Below are 16149 nucleotides of genomic sequence, written 5' to 3' on the forward strand. Positions count from 1 at the left end.
AACAAGCTAAATTAAAATGTTACATATGTGAGTGGCCGTTATATATGCTCCATTTGGGCTTTAGCATGTCTTTTCATGGAAACCTTTAAGTGCATATAAACATTTATAAAATTATAGGATTGAAGTTTATTCCAAAGGAGGTGAGTGGTTAGAACAAGCACTTGAAGGTCAGAGGCTTAGATGTAATGTAAGGACATATTATTTTACTGAAGGGGTGGTGGATAAGGGTAACAGTGTCACAGCAGAAGTGGCAGATGTTAATACAGTAAGGGAGCTTAAAAATGAATGGCAGAGCCATATGACTATCCAGAATCCAGAGAACACTAGACCAAGGGTTGATTAAGGTTTGAGATAAAAATGGACAGATTAGGTGTGCCAAATAGTTCTTATCTGCTGTCACTTTCTATGTTTATATGTTTTATTTGCGTCAATTAAGCTTTTTTAACACATTACACTAATAGTAGTCCATCTTTTAAAAGCTAGATAGCGCTTACACAGGTAGAAGGTTTTCGTAACCTTTCCCTTGTTATTGATGAATACTGTGAACCTGGATATGAATAGAAGGGTTACAAACCTGGTACTAATCTTCTGTTTCCTTTTGAATTGGTGTTGAGAAGCTGTTACTAAATGCTTCCCTCCCGTGAGCGTTCTACTTTCTGTCCACCATAAATCTGTCAGTAAGGATAAGGAAGCATAGTGAACTGACTCCAGTTGGGAACAATAATTCTATGTATTTTTCAATTGAAAAGAAATAAAACATCAGATTAAAATATTCCTGTTGATTAATATTGCAGTCATACAGCACAGTTATATAGTAACAGGCTGTCTGGGAGTTTTTGTATAAACTGTATGTCTCTTTTGTGTTGAAACTTGCCAAGATATTCAGTGTCATTAGTCAGATTCTGAGATTGGTAGTTATTGCTTTTGCCCAAATCAGAGTTTGATCTGGTTGGCCAAACACATCTGCTTTTGACTGAAAGCCATCCTATTGATTTTAATGGAAAGAGTTTCTCGCCAGTGTTTGGCGGGTGTGTGGTAGGGCGCTGCAGCTTCTCATGCAGGTGTTTTTTTTTCTTCCAGCTAAATTTAGCATATTAAATTGCTTCCATTGGTCAACCAGTAGCTAGCTGCACTCTTCCTAGTACTAATAATATTGATGGTTCTCGTTCTCAGCAGAGCGGACAGATGCCGAAGGCTGGGAGACTGTACAACGTGGCAGGCCGGTGCGCTCCAGATCTACAACAGCGGCAAACAAACCCTCTCCTACAGTAGCGGCAGAACAACGAGCAAAAGATGACAGCAACAAGGAGAATGTCTTTTCCAAGCCAAGCGAAGTGTTGCCACACGAGATCTATAAATCCGACCTTGCCCCGGTTCTTGTGGAACCTCCTCAGAAGGAGTTGCTTTGCCCGTGTGAAATTCCTCTGACGGAAATAACCCAGGTACCATACCTATACATACAATGCGTGTGCTAGATAAGTATCCATAGCAACAGCAGCTCAGAGTTTATTAAGAAGTTCAAATCTTACCCTTTCCTCTGCAATATCTGTCATTTTTTATTCAAAAATGAAGATTTGTTTTAGAACGTCACATGGTTCGGGAAGCTACGCTGTTAGGGAACTCATTTCTTTGACCACACTTTTACCTTCTCATTAATGCTTAGTTTTTTGTTTCTACTTTTCCTGTTTTTTTGTATTGGACGATGACCGAAATTGTGAAAAGAATGTATATAATTTTCAAATTCCTGGCTGATGTAAATGGCACCCAAAATAATAATGTCCTTTAGTTCTTGGTAACATGAGCTTGCTGGCTCAGATACTATGGAAATAAAACACATTCTGCTATTTTTGCCTTTGGATTTTGAAGAAGACAGAACCACCAGTTCAGCGATGCCATCTTTGGGAGGTTGTATCGTATGAGGATCTGGCATTTTGTGTCATTCCTGGTTTCATGGATATACTATACATTTGCATTTGCATTTTTTGCAAAGTTTGAGTATTCTAGTAGGCAAATATGTGATATTTACATCATTTATTTGTGATAAATTGTGTCATGGACATGTCCTAAAGTTTCTTAAAAAATCTAAAACCATTGTACATCAGACATGGCTTGCAAAATGTATCTTATGGCTCCTATTTTATTTCCCTAGAAATTTATCTTTTTCCTGTTCTTAAGCGTTTCTTAAATGAGGACACCTAGTTCCTATCTTCTTGTTTTTTAAATGTTACATAAAAATGTTTAAAACCTTCCAGCTTTGTTAGATTCCCCAAAAATTAAGATTGAATTGTTTTTATTTTTCAATGATTGTCGCACCCATAATATCCATTTATAAATGTGAAGTTAAGGTGATGTGTAAGGTACCCCAAGGTTTTTTCACATAAAAGGGTCAAAACCTGTAGCCTTCATTAGATCACTTTGATTACGGTTCTCCCCATTGGGTCAATGCTCCTCATATAATGTGGAACCGGCCCATCGATACGTGGATTCACTAAGCAAATAAGTCAGTAGATGGAATTTTTTGGCTTGGCAGCCGCGAGATACTTGCACAGAAGAGCTCCCAGCTGGATAACAACAGCAATGGAAATGTATTCTATGAATGATGGACACGAGTTGCACAGCCAAAAATGTGTTAGGTTTTAATTTGGCAGCAGATTGCAAAAGAATAAACTGATAGGGAACAAGTCATTAATTATCAGGAAGCCGGCTGAAGCGGGGTAATACGGCCGTACAGTAGGCAGAGTGCGGTGGAGATGTGTTTATTGAAGAGGGGAGTTTCAGCCATAAGATATAAAGACAGCCGGTGACAGGCTGTTAGAACAGACAGACAGAAATAGTGCCTCTGGTAGCACCGCTGACGATTATAAATTGAATAGGTTAAACCACAACATTTCTGTATTGTTAAATGCCTAGCATTGGGATGTTGGAGGCTACATTAGATATATGTTTATTTTTATAGGTCCTTTGAGAAAAGGAGGTCTACATCTCATGGTGGTATAGCGGATAGGAGCTGGAGTGTGTGTCTGATGTCTCTGAGTTTACCTGGCGTGTAACCCTTGTTTCAGTTTGCCCTGCGTAGTTCATTAGCGCAGACAGGATAACGTGTTAAGATGCAGAGAACCAGCAATGTATTAGCTTGTATTTTTGAATGACGGTACAGTCTGACAGCTGGCAGTAATACTGGCGACACAGATCCTTAATGCAATGGGTAGTACAGTGCGAACGTTACGGTTACATTTATATATAATTGCTATTATGTGAAATAGGTTTTAATTTGGCGGCAGATTGCAAAAGAATAGACTGATCAAAATCAAGCAATTAATTAAATTGGAGCTGGCTGAACGACTATTAAAACCACACACAGCGTGTAATGTATGGTACTCAGTGAAGTGGAACATTAAATGGTGTTTGGTATGGAGTAGGCGATGTGCTCTGTGAGCAGGAGGTGGTGTGTTGTACTGACTGTAGTTGGCTGCATGAATACAGTGAGGGATGGGGCAAGTAATGCCAATTACTCACATAACACGTTTGGCCAACATGCTAATCATCCATGTCTGTCAGATTACAAAACCCACAGCCACTGACTGAAATGCATGGGAGGACTGGCAACTTTCAGCCCGGTTAGGCCGTCTCTGTCAGATGACCCATTACAGGGCTCTATATAATGTTTCCTGCATCCTGGGGGGTTCACTCACCCCACTTATCTACATGTATGACGATTAGGTTATGCAAGTTTCCTCTCTAAATTAGTTCTTTATATAGATAGTAAGCTTGCGAGCAGGGCTCTCGCCACCTAATGTACCGGTTTGTCTTGGTCTGTCACTTCTCATCTTTTCATACCCCTTGAATATTTGTATTGTAAGAAGCGCTGCATAGATTGTTGGCGCTATATAAATAAAAGATAATAATAGAGCTGTTTTTGGCCTTTATGCGCAGCCATGGGAGACTCTCGGCAGGGTCCGTACACAACGTCACATGACCCCACAATAGTTGTGCCCAGTGTTGAGAGCTAAACCAATCTTGTGCGAGTTTTTATTAAAGCATACATTTCTCAAGTCCTGACTCATTAGTGTAGTGAGCCTAAACACAGCGTAGTCATTGCACACTCCCCATTCAATGGAAGCACTGAAGTGATCCAGACTGGTTTTAACTGCTGATCCTAAGATAAATTTTACGCTACACCATATGTGTACCTGCACGTAAGACACACAAAAGCAGCACATGAAAATGAAAGGGACCCAACATTAAGTTACCCTTCTTTTTAGCAGGGTACACCACATATTTTTTCAGAAGCATAGACGGAGGGTGGTGGCAACATCCCATATTAACATTGTGATTTAATGCCCTAGAGTCCTTGTTTTTTCCATGACGCCTGCAATTGTAAGATCTTTGAGGACCACATCCTGTTAGCAGGCAGGCGTAAGGTAATATATAAATAAGATGTTACAGAGTGAATATACTCGGCCATTAATAACCACACCTGAAAGACATTGTAAAAAATAGCATTCAGTTTGCATGTATTGCCTTTGCTTTTTATAGTCTGGTTAATCACATTGAAAGATTCACAATAACTGCGTTGTTGGTTTGCAGAAACAAAGGCAAAATGCACATATTTATAAAGATATTGGAAGCGGTGCCATAACAGGATGGACTTATACTTGGTCACCCCCGAGATATATTGCTTTGAAGAGTTTTTAAAAATGTATATACAAATATTTTATGTTTTGGTAATGTCATCTGTATATACACTGTATAATGAATGAAAGAATCCTACCATCAGTTCTCTTGTGTTAAGAGAGACCTTACGCTGTAAAGAGGAGAGTTATAAATGGTGCGTTTCATTACATTCAGATCATTTATATTACTGGAGACTAAACAGTCCTAGTATACACTGCTCTGCTTTCCATCATGGGCTAGAGACAGCAGTCTTATCTATGTTTTCATGTTTATTCCTTGTATGTTTCTGATAACAAAACTTGGCGAGTTGCGAACAGCTGAGGATTTTAAATACTAATGATTTTTTTTTTTTTTTAGGGAAATCAGTTTTTTTGGAATACTCATTTCTCATAGATAGAAAAAAAAAATCATAGTTTTGCTTAGGATCATGTTCCTGTGTGACTTCATCTCCCAAGTAGTGAATCGCTTTGTCGTCTCAGAAGTGGTGGTAAGATCAAGATGTCCGACAAGGGAGATTCCTGCCAAGGAACATATTGACAGCCTGTTGCAGACAATGCTGCATTTAGAAAGGAGCTTCCACTGTTTTTATGGCTCGCTGCCTTGGTGATGTTCAGGCTGTTCAGACAGGCTTCATTCTTCAGCAATAAGAGGATGTTGATTTGTTTGTATCAACATCCAAATGGCTTTATATAATAGATATCGATTTGTCTATGGATCTGGCAGAGACGTGATCTTCCAGCGAAAGCCATTACCTCCACCCTTAACACTCATAATGCTTTCAGAAAGAAACGCTCTGCCAGTTGAGGAGGTTATGGCTGCCACATTAATAACACTCATGGTAAATAGTGATTTTAAAATAGTTCACATTAGCTAGACAAGCAAACAGTATGATAAGTAGGGTAACAGGAAAAAAATACAGGATTTATGATCTCACTGCTATATAGGCTCTGGGGTGGATTTAAATCCGTTAAGGCCTTGATATAACTCAGTAACTAGCAGCCCCAGTAAGGTAATGTACATTCTCAAACTATAGCAATGAGTTGACGCAGTTAAACTCCTAGTTTAGTCGTTTTGATTCCCATTGGGCCATTAGTTATTGGGCTGGTATTTATTTCTTTCTAACATCTTGGTTCTGCCAAAAATGAATCTGCGGCAAATGGGCATTTTGAAATCTGAACCTTTTGGCCAAACTGGTCTGCTGTAAAGTCCTCAAACATCATTTTGTCATTGGTCTTGTTTTATATTCAGGATACCTTCATGCCTTTCCTATTTAAGTCCCTCACTGCATTAACCATTACCACTTCTGCTGGAAGACTGCTCCACTTCCCTACCACTTTCTCAGTAAAGTAGAAAGTCCTTACATTATTCTGTAACCCTTTATTTATAGGCTCATCTATACAGGAAAGGCCATCATCTGGTAGAATTGCCGTTTTACCAAATCTTAGATTGGCACATGAAGCCTCTGACTGCCAGACTAGTAAATCGTCTAGAAAAAAAGAAAGCCGTACAATAACATTTCATATCATTTCTTCTTTCTTTTCCCTCTCTGCTTGAAGTTGAACGTTACATGTAAATTGCGTGTCTGTTTATTAGTTTTGCTGGAAAAACAATGAAACCAATTTTGGTTTTAGAAATTCTATAATTTCCAGCTGAAACTCCGTAATTTTCATTTCGAGGAAAAAAGATAAGACACCCAGTTCTGTAGCACATATGGAGCTCAAATGTCCACCAGATCATGTTGTTATATTGTGCAAATTGTTAAATTGGGTATTCGTGAGCTACAGCCGCAGGTAGAGTTCATTGGAAGCAGAACTACAACAAATGCGTCTTTGCGCCGGTTACCTAAGTATACTTATGGTATACTTACTTAAACTTCATAAGACTTGTGGAAAACCAGAATACTGGCATAAAAGCTATATGTCTGGGGCGCTATCACTCAACCTAGATAAGATACCCTTCATACTGCCTATATTTCTTCCTTTTCGCCTATTTCAAAATATATATTTATGTTTTCTGATTTATCTTACATCCCACGCTGACTGTGCAAATTATTATTATGAATTGATATAGAGCCATTATATTCTGCACCGATTTGCAATAGATATCCTTCTTACACAGAGAAACACACATTGTATTTAAAATAGGGATCTGAATTGGCAACAAGATCAGCAGTTACAATACAGCGAGCAGGATTCTGTACCGGCAAGATTTTTTGACCCGCTGTGACAGTAAATAAAATATTTCTGCTAATTTATATCATTGTACAAAACACGTTTTCCAAGCAAGTCATTGCCAGGAGAGGTACAGAAGCAAAGAACATCCTAGGGATTACAGGGCAGAGTATTTGGCAGGGTCCTGATGAGTAATAGGATTGAGAAGCCTTCATGTCATTCCAAGGCTTACTCCGGAAAACTCCCCAAACCAAGATATTTGCTGCGAGCAGGTTAAATGTTTAATGCAGAAATATGTTTTGGCATCAAGACACTGCGCTCTCTGAACTGTTTATTGTTTGCAGAGGTAAAAGAAAAAGGAAATCCAAAATCTTTGCGGTTTTCTTATTTAATGCTACTCATATAGAAAGCAAAAGCCTATGCAGAGCCGGGGAGGAAGAAAGAAAGAGGTTGGACCCACGTGGCAGAGAATATAAGAGCAGTTTACTGTGAATCTTCTTTTCCGACAATAAGAACATCCCTGCCTCATATACCGTACATAATTCAGATTTTTACAATCCCCGTATTCACATCTCCTTGATGTGGATCACTCATCAACATCTAATTAGACTTAGAAACCGACTGTGTTAAGCTAATGTTGTTGTTCCTTACAATAACGTTTTGAGGTTCTCCTGCAGCTCATAACTACTTTATTAAGGCTAAAACACTTCTACTTATCGATTTCACCGTTCTTTTCCGAGACAAGGAGATTTTAGCTTACAGTAAAACTAACTAGCAACTTATGCAATGCATCCATTCCAGCAGAAAGTTGTTGATAAAACAGTGAAGGGGTTCTTGATGTAGATCACCATGGTGTGGGGTGACCTTCCATGGCACCAAATGCAGAATCATTCTGGTACAGCTTCCCAATACCATGCAGTGTCTGTGGTATGTAGTGTTGCAGATGCCTATTGGAAAGAACTTAACTTTTGGAGTTGCATAGTATTTGTTCTGTATATTGGACATGAAATGAAGAGTTAATTGTGATATGTGTATGCTGTCATCCATAACACATAGCATGTACCCCCACATGTGTTTTTATAGAATTTTCTGACATTCCATCTAGAAAAAAAAAATGAATGTAACTGCACCTTGGATTCTTACCCCCTTAGTGAGGTTAGCTCATATAAAATATCAATAGATTGATCCATGTCCTATGTGTGAACAACAACATATTCAGTATATTCTTACAAATGTTTTCATCAACTGGAGTATTGAGAGTAATGGAATTGTTCTACGTGAAGTGTCTACATACATTTGTGTGTTTTTTGCCTGATAGAGTCATGTTAGTAGCTGTTGCTGTGGTAAGGTCGTCACGCTGATGTGTGCTGTTTTTAACCTGTACTCTCCATCCTCTTTTCACACTAGCTTTTGTTCATGAGACCGATGATACTGTTCTAGAGCAAATTGTTATGAATTACGCCACCAACGTTTTAGTTGGGTCCTAACCAAAGGTTCTTATTTATCTTTCATGAGATAAGCTAGTCATCTCCATCGCTTTGCTTTGGGGCTTATTTGTCAGATGGTGACTTAATCTGAACATTAATAAACTCCATACAATAACGTGGCAGAAAATCCTACTTACCACACAAGTATTTCTTTTACCAGGTAGTCTCACCCTTAATTTATAATCCACTATCTGAATTTACCTGGCTGTGTAATATTTTCCATGAGTTGAGACTATGTCATGTAAAACATATAAAGTCAGGTGCAATGGATAACATATCAGTAAGCATGTTTCCATTTCACTGGAAAAACACAAGCGACACCAACGAAGAGAAAAAAACACTTGACAGACTATCCTTATCATTTTCTTACGCACCCCTTCCCTTTGTCCTTTTCAGGGGCATCTTTTAATGTATCTTTATTTTGTCCCCTTGTGTGCTTTCTGTCTTTGCTATCACTTGTGTATGTTTCTTTCTTCCTCTGTCCCTCAAACTCTTTAGTCCCTTGCTGTAAGTCTATTTCTTCCAAATCCAAGTGTGCGTCACATCACCCCTGGTGGCCAGTCTCCTATGCCTATGTGGTTGTTCTTTTCTGTTTTGTTGCTACCATCTCACTGTCCCTACTTGTGCCACTAGCCCGTGGCAAGAATGTATATTGTTCGTTTGTGCCAGTTCACGGATGTCACGCACCCTGTGCGGCACTCTAATCAGATGCTTCCTACTGACGTGACGCATACACATTGCCTTGTAGCTAACAAGCCATTGGCATTTTCCTTAAGAGTTGATTACATTTAGGTGTCCTACAACTTGCACTCTTTGCTTGGTATGGTTAGTATTTTGTTACGTCGCCTAAAACAATAAAAAATGTAAGGTATGGCAGGGTTATACATTTTTTTTCAGGATATAACAAATGACGGAATACACCATTTCCATTTTTTGTAGTTCACTGTACACAAGGCTTTAGAAGAAATAAAGACCACCGGAACATTTTCCCCCCAACCAGCTCCTTCCTTACCATGTCTTGATATACCCGTTGTTTTCCTTGACCCCCTTTCTAAACTGCGGAAGACAGAGGTGATGCATGCTACGGATATTGTGTCATCGGGGGAAGGGAAGCGAGGCAGCGATATGGACCTATCAAACGTGAGTTCTGGAAAATTGGTAAGAACTTTCAGAAAGTATTTTATTTTTGCAGAAACTTAGGGGTGCTGATGAACCATAGCTGGGTGAATGGAGATTCTGAGGCACATACAATTGTGTGTTTTGGCATAGATGTAAAGCAGGGCTTAGAATGGGATAGCATGAGAAAAAGGATATTTGTTTTAATGGTGTGATGTGACTTGTACATAAACAACTTTTACGTTGCTACTTTTATGTGCCGTTTCCTCCTTATATAAATCTCTAGCTCAGGCCATGATAACATTGCCACATATCACCACTTTATCCAGGGCTGTAGGAAGGGTGAGGCAAGAGAAACACTCGCCTCGGGCACAGCTGCGAGGGGGGCGCACAGAACTGGTTGGGGAAATCACAATCTCTGTCTAACCGGCCCAACATTAGGGAGCGTGAGTCTGTCATTTCAGACCTCGGCTTCCGTGCACCCTAACCACTATGCACCGGCAATAGATGCCAAGCGCCGGAATATCACGTCATCCCCGGGCTCTGCATCAATAGCCGGCGCATAGTGATAAGGGAGCAGTAAAGCAGAGGCCTGGAGTGAGAGACCTTGCGCTTCCAAAATTTGATGGAGGATGGAAAAAGAGGGGAGTAAGGGCAGTGTATGTGTGTATATATATATGTGTGTGTGTGTAGGAGCAGTGTAGGTATTTGTTTGTTTGTAAGCTGGTGTGTATATGTGCATATGTGTGCGTAAGGGCAGTGTATGTGTACATGAGTGTTTATGGGCAGGTATGTGTAAAGGCAGCGTGGAAGGGCAGTGTATGTGTTTTATGGACAGGTATGTGTAAAGGCAGTGTATATGGGCAGTCATGTGTAAGGGCAGTGTATGTGTATATGTGTGTGTAAGGGCAGTGTATGTGCATATGAAAGTTAATGAGCAGGTGTGTGTAAAGGCAATGTGTACGGGCAGTGTAAAAAAAATAGCTGGGGGGCACAATTTTCCATTCTTGCCTCAGGCGCACGCAAATGGAGCTACCTACAACTCTGACTTTATCCATTGTAAATAATATTTAATGAAATATGATTAACCATGAGTATGCTAGATAAATGAGTGAATCATGCTACATGTTCATTTTGCCTTTAAGTGAGTTAAGAGGCTGAACTTGAAATCTTGTTTTCGCGCAAAAAAATTTTTGTTCTATTTTGTTTCCATTGCTATTTTCTAGTTAGATTACAGTTACATGACTGTTACAGTCAAGGAGAATACAAAATCAACCATAAAATTAACAGTAATGTACACATGTAAGACATACTGCTAAGTAAGAAAAAGTATCTTCCTTGTAAACATACAGTCCATTATGTGCAAGGATGTGGTGAAGAAAATGTGTCCTAAATTACTTAAGAAAGTAATAACAAAAAAAAAAGTGTTGTTCAAAAACATATTAATGTACTTTCTTCACCATTTTCCATCCTGTATGATTTACCAGCATCACCTGTGTATTTTTTTTAGAAGATTTGTAGTAGTAGTTTGGTTCGTAAATGTTCCAAAAACTTAACAAGCCTGGCCTCTCTTACTTTTTGAGTTGAGACATGCAGGCATGCTTGCCATCATTATGTCATTGTTTTAACTCACAGCTTGCATTATATTTTAATTGATCAATCCTGGGAAAATATTTCAAATTGACACATAATCTGGGGAAAAAGGTTATTTAATGTGATCTGAAAATTCAGCAATATTTTGGGGGCTGAAATTCCTCTCGCTGGCAAATGCCCTTCAGGGTCAGGGCCGGCCCGACAATGGAGCCGAGTGTATATATATATTATTTATGGCATTCTTTTCCTGAAGAGAAGACATAATTTTGTGTTAGTGTGTGTCTCTTGCTGCCTTTGATTTTAATTTTTAATATACCAATTAAGTCCATAAATCAAATTCTTTGACCTGCTCAGAGAGATCGAGGTATTCTAACTATAAAACATCACAAAACCAATTCAGTTTCCTGTGCATTTATATTGTTTGCCATGAAGTAAGAAACAACTTAACTAGAATTAACTAAAGTGAGTATAGTTAGTAAAGAAGCACACATCAGAGGAATCCATTAAAAGCTGTGCTTGTGTAAAGCAAGAATTAAACTTTATGGACAGTGTAAGTAGGTTTGTATTAGCAGTGGAATTTTGTGTTTTACGGTTCATGTCCCTGTTTTCCGGAACGCTTTGTGTCTCTGATTTTTCTCACAGTCTATGGCAGAAGTTCTTGCAAAGAAAGAAGAGCTGGCTGATCGTCTAGAAAAGGCCAATGAAGAGGCCATAGCGAGTGCTATCGCGGAGGAAGAACAGCTAACAAGAGAAATCGAGGCCGAGGAGAATGAAATTGAGATTGACAATGAAAGTGATTTTTCTGTAAGTTTCACTCAATACAGTCTAACACTTAAAAAATAAATCTCTTCATTTTGCTTGAGTTCTTAGTCTGAATACTGACTTATGAATCCTTGTCATTCACATTATAACAAGGTGATGACACACTAGCAATTTCTTTTGAAAGACTCCCATTCAAGCACCATTTTGTTGTATTTCTTGGTCACAGTTTAGTCCTTTAACTTCCACCTACACTAAGCATCTGCACTTCTTGCTGGTTTGAATATTTTATGTAAAAAAAAAGTCACATGTGTCCTTTATCTCGACCATAATAATATAATTTTGTTTTCCCTCAATCATTTTTAACATGATTGCAAAACACAGATATTTTTATGTGCTCGTCTGACATTTTCTTTCCTCTGATTTAATCTTACAGGTGGGCCAAAAATTGGCCTCATTAAAGAACTGTTTAGATTTTAACAGTGATGAGATTATGTTACTAATGATAACATTTGTTGTGTTTATTCAGCAGAAGATATGGAACATTGTCTTTAATTTAAACACGAACAGATCAAAACAGAATACTGTGTATAGAGCCTGCTTTGTTAACATAATATGTTAAGCGGTATATGCGTAATCTGAGTTATCATAAATAATTGTTTTCCATTTGGGTTTATGTGTGTCCACTTTTTAAGGGGATGCCCAATGTTTTGTTCTGAAGGAGTAGCGTTCAGTGTTTTTCATAAATATGTCAGAGGATTGAGTAATGAATTAGCTTTATATGACATGCAACTCCCTCAGGTCTATGTTGTAGTAGTTGTGTAGTGAAATATACCCAACTAAAGATGGCATTAATAATGCACTTTTTGTTTGCTTTTTGGTTTAAAATATAATGGCTAGGCTATAGAGTTTACAGACATAAAATGCATTAAAGAGTTAGCATCTCTGATTTGTGTCTTACTGTTTTCAGGCTAGCATGGGAAGTGGAAGCATGTCATTCAATGGCAATTCCTTGGATTGGAATGAAGTTTTAGCAGATTATGAAGGTAATATGCAAATATATACAGAGGAATATTCACCTCTTCATGACTGTGGGATCTCTTAAATATATCCCTAAACTAAAATGCTTTGTTTGCCTTTACAGTGACATATGTTACAGGTTCTTGTTGCATAGAGAGAAACTCTGCAAAATACTTGTGTCCCGTGTCACAGAGCTATAACAACTGTGTGTCACCTCTTACAATCAATTACAAAGTATTTTGCTTTGTCCTTTATTTGGTTCTTGTTCTAGCTCGAGAATCGTGGAGGCAGAACACATCCTGGGGAGACATTGTGGAGGAAGAACCTTCAAGGCCTCCTGGACACGGAATCCACATGCATGAAAAGCTTTCTTCACCATCAAGAAAAAGGTGCGATAACTAGAGGGCGTAACAAAATATTCCTGTACCAGTTAATATTAAGTGTTTCCATCTAGGTCCATAATTGGGCTGTTCCGTGTTTTAAAGTCGTAGAGACTGACTATACGTCTTCATTCTTCTAGAACAATTGCTGAATCGAAAAAGAAGCATGAGGAGAAGCAACTTAAAGCACAACAGCTGCGGGAGAAGCTACGGGAAGAAAAAGCATCTAAGGTTCAAAAACTGCTGGAAAGGGTAAATTTAACCAAGGTTAACCGTACGGCTCCTGTGATTCTTAATGTATATGTCAGAGCATTATTGCCATAATAAAAATCATTTTCTTTCCTTTGCCTTTTTTTCACCTTTCTTTCCAAATAACTTTACCCCATCGTAGTCCCATGTGTTTTGGTAATATCCACTGGTCTAACATCCAGGGGCATACTGTTCCTATCAGTTTGAACCTGTCTTTATGTGTATGTTTTAGTTTGCAGTGCGGCAGACTCTGTTGGCTAAATATTCATTTAAGGTAAAAAATAATAAGATGTATAAGTTAGTGGTGTATTGTCGTGGAGTGAGGGTCATTAGCCATAGCTGGGTGACCCATACAGCCTTAGTCCAGACTCAAGCCCAATGCCTGACTTAGTGCAGCTCATGTAATCCGAGCTGGCTAAAATGCCTTCTTTGCTCCCATATTGGGATCATCATACAAGACTTTCTGTACCTCGAAAACAAGTCTGGGTTCGTCTTGTGTGAGGCCTGAAGTCTGGCTTGGTCGTGGTTCCGCTTGAGTCATGCCACTGGTTGGCTAATTAATCTCTAGTTCTAAAACAGGAATATTTATGTTTCTCTGGCTGTTTTACTTCTGCTTCTTCCATCATCAGTTGCTTAGTTTAATCTCAAAAGTCTATAAACTTGTCTCTACCTTTTATCCAGCCTTCCCCTCTTATGATACACCCAGTCTTCTCAATTTTCAACTCTCCTTTCTCTCTTTTTGGTTCTTGGCCATACTGAGTTTCTTCTCTCTCTCTAGCAGTAAAAGTGTTAAAGGTAGGAAAGTGTAATTTGTTTAAATCTTTTTACTGTAAGTGTGAAATATTCAACAATACTTACAGTATGCTGAAAGAACTGATAATAATAATGATGTAAACATGGATAGTAGAAAGTTTGTATTGTCCCTTTAGATAAAACATTACAAGTTTACCTTGTACAGAGTTATTATGTTTTTGCGTTACAGGAGAAAGAAGTGCGGAAGTGGAAAGAGGAATTACTGGAGCAGAGGCGTAAAATGATGGACGAAAAGTTGCTCCATGCTGAATTTAAGCGGGAGGTACAATTACAAGCAATTGTGAAGAAGGCGCAGGAAGAGGAAGCAAAGGTAAGATGATCAGAATAGCGGCAGAGCTGGTATCTTAAGGTATGTCTACGCAGAACTCTGCAAGATTGTTAGTCTTCCAAATCTGGGCAATACAGTACACCCATTGTAATCACGATGACAGAGATGCCATTGTGCGCTACATGTAATGCCTGGCTTTTGAGATAATTAAGATAAATACCAATGGAATAGGCATTACATATCTTGCGTGAAGTGCGTGATGTACTCAGGCAGAGCTTGCCTTACTTGGAAGAATGTCCTTCTGGGTAACATGCTAAATAACTCTTTGCAAACAGTGAGAGTATAGGCAGCATCAAACACTAAAACATTCAATTTGTTATAATTTATTTAATAGAATGCAAGAAAAGCATCGTTGGCTAACTAGAGGATTCAAAGGAATCACCTCGCATACAAAGCTTACTCAGCTTTGGAACTTTAAAAATATTTTTCTACGTGCAGATAGGTTTAGATACGTGAGACTCAGAATGTTGTGTAGGAGACTACACGTGTGAATAACAAATGCAGAGATTAGAGTGATGTGGGAAGATATTAATGCAAAGCTATGTGTATAGTGTCTCAAGACTACGCTTCTTTTATACGATGCAAGTGAATGCAACCTGCCAGGAAAACAAATGTATTTGTAGGAATTAAGTTCTCATAATATGAAACATATATGTACTGTGGTGGATTTGCCCTTTTTGTTTTTCATTCAGGTAAATGAGATTGCTTTTATCAATACATTGGAAGCCCAAAACAAGCGACATGATGTCTTAGCCAAATTAAAGGAATATGAGCAAAGACTTAACGAGCTTCAAGAAGAACGGCAGCGAAGGCAGGAGGAGAAGCAGGCTCGTGACGAAGCTGTACAGGTACTCCCCTGACTTAATAAACCACTCTTAGTTTTGTAGTAGGCTCTCTTGGTGATGTGAAAAGTAATTTACTAGAGCATGCATAGTTCCCTTAATAGTTTATGGTCCCTGACAACCCCACTATGGAAGAATGGATATGAAAGTACTTTGTGAGCTCTGCTGCTGCCGTTGCCCCTTCCTTAATGATCCTACTATTCTTGCCACTAATTGGTTGCTTGAAAAAAAGACAGTCAGTGACAGTAAAGTGCTCCAATTGGAATGAATAGTTTCACCTTCCATATATATATATATATATATATGTACAAGATGTCTGCCTGCGGCATTCCATGGGTCAGTACTTGAGCTGACTGAAGGTGGATATAACATGTCCACGGAGATGTGTTCGGCAAGACGTTTAGCTGGAGATAGAGGAAAGGGGCAAATGCATATGAGCTTATTTGAAGACAACGCAAACATTTGAAGGGTCCCCACAGCTGTTATGTGCCTTAAAGTGCATAGGATGACTGGAGTGTCCCTTTAAATGTATGAAAATGGTTATTGAACCAGTTTGGGTACAGTTGTAATCCTGAATTGTGGAAAAAGAAGTGCACTAAAATGAGATTTGTGTGTATAAGCTCTTACTGTGCCTTTAACATGACTCCATAATGCAATTATATTTACATGACTACTACGTGCAGAATGTGCATTATATACAATTGGTATCTCTCTTCT

The 16149-nt window shown here is 38.7% G+C and overlaps 1 protein-coding gene across 1 annotated transcript in view; it reads left to right on the plus strand.

The window, feature by feature from the left end:
* LOC149298667 (S phase cyclin A-associated protein in the endoplasmic reticulum-like) overlaps positions 1 to 16149 on the plus strand; it is a 118932-nt gene that overhangs the window by 23923 nt on the left and 78860 nt on the right. The window contains exons 7-14 of the mRNA XM_089487033.1: positions 1177 to 1442; positions 9272 to 9490; positions 11684 to 11845; positions 12771 to 12846; positions 13092 to 13209; positions 13341 to 13452; positions 14432 to 14572; positions 15283 to 15438. Coding sequence (XP_089343159.1) covers positions 1177 to 1442; positions 9272 to 9490; positions 11684 to 11845; positions 12771 to 12846; positions 13092 to 13209; positions 13341 to 13452; positions 14432 to 14572; positions 15283 to 15438 — 1250 coding nt within the window. The remainder of the gene's footprint in view (positions 1 to 1176; positions 1443 to 9271; positions 9491 to 11683; positions 11846 to 12770; positions 12847 to 13091; positions 13210 to 13340; positions 13453 to 14431; positions 14573 to 15282; positions 15439 to 16149) is intronic.

This window comes from Sceloporus occidentalis, unplaced genomic scaffold (genome assembly GCF_023333645.1).
Source record: "Sceloporus occidentalis isolate IW3139 unplaced genomic scaffold, rSceOcc1.0.p SCAF_31, whole genome shotgun sequence".
NCBI lineage: Eukaryota > Metazoa > Chordata > Lepidosauria > Squamata > Phrynosomatidae > Sceloporus > Sceloporus occidentalis.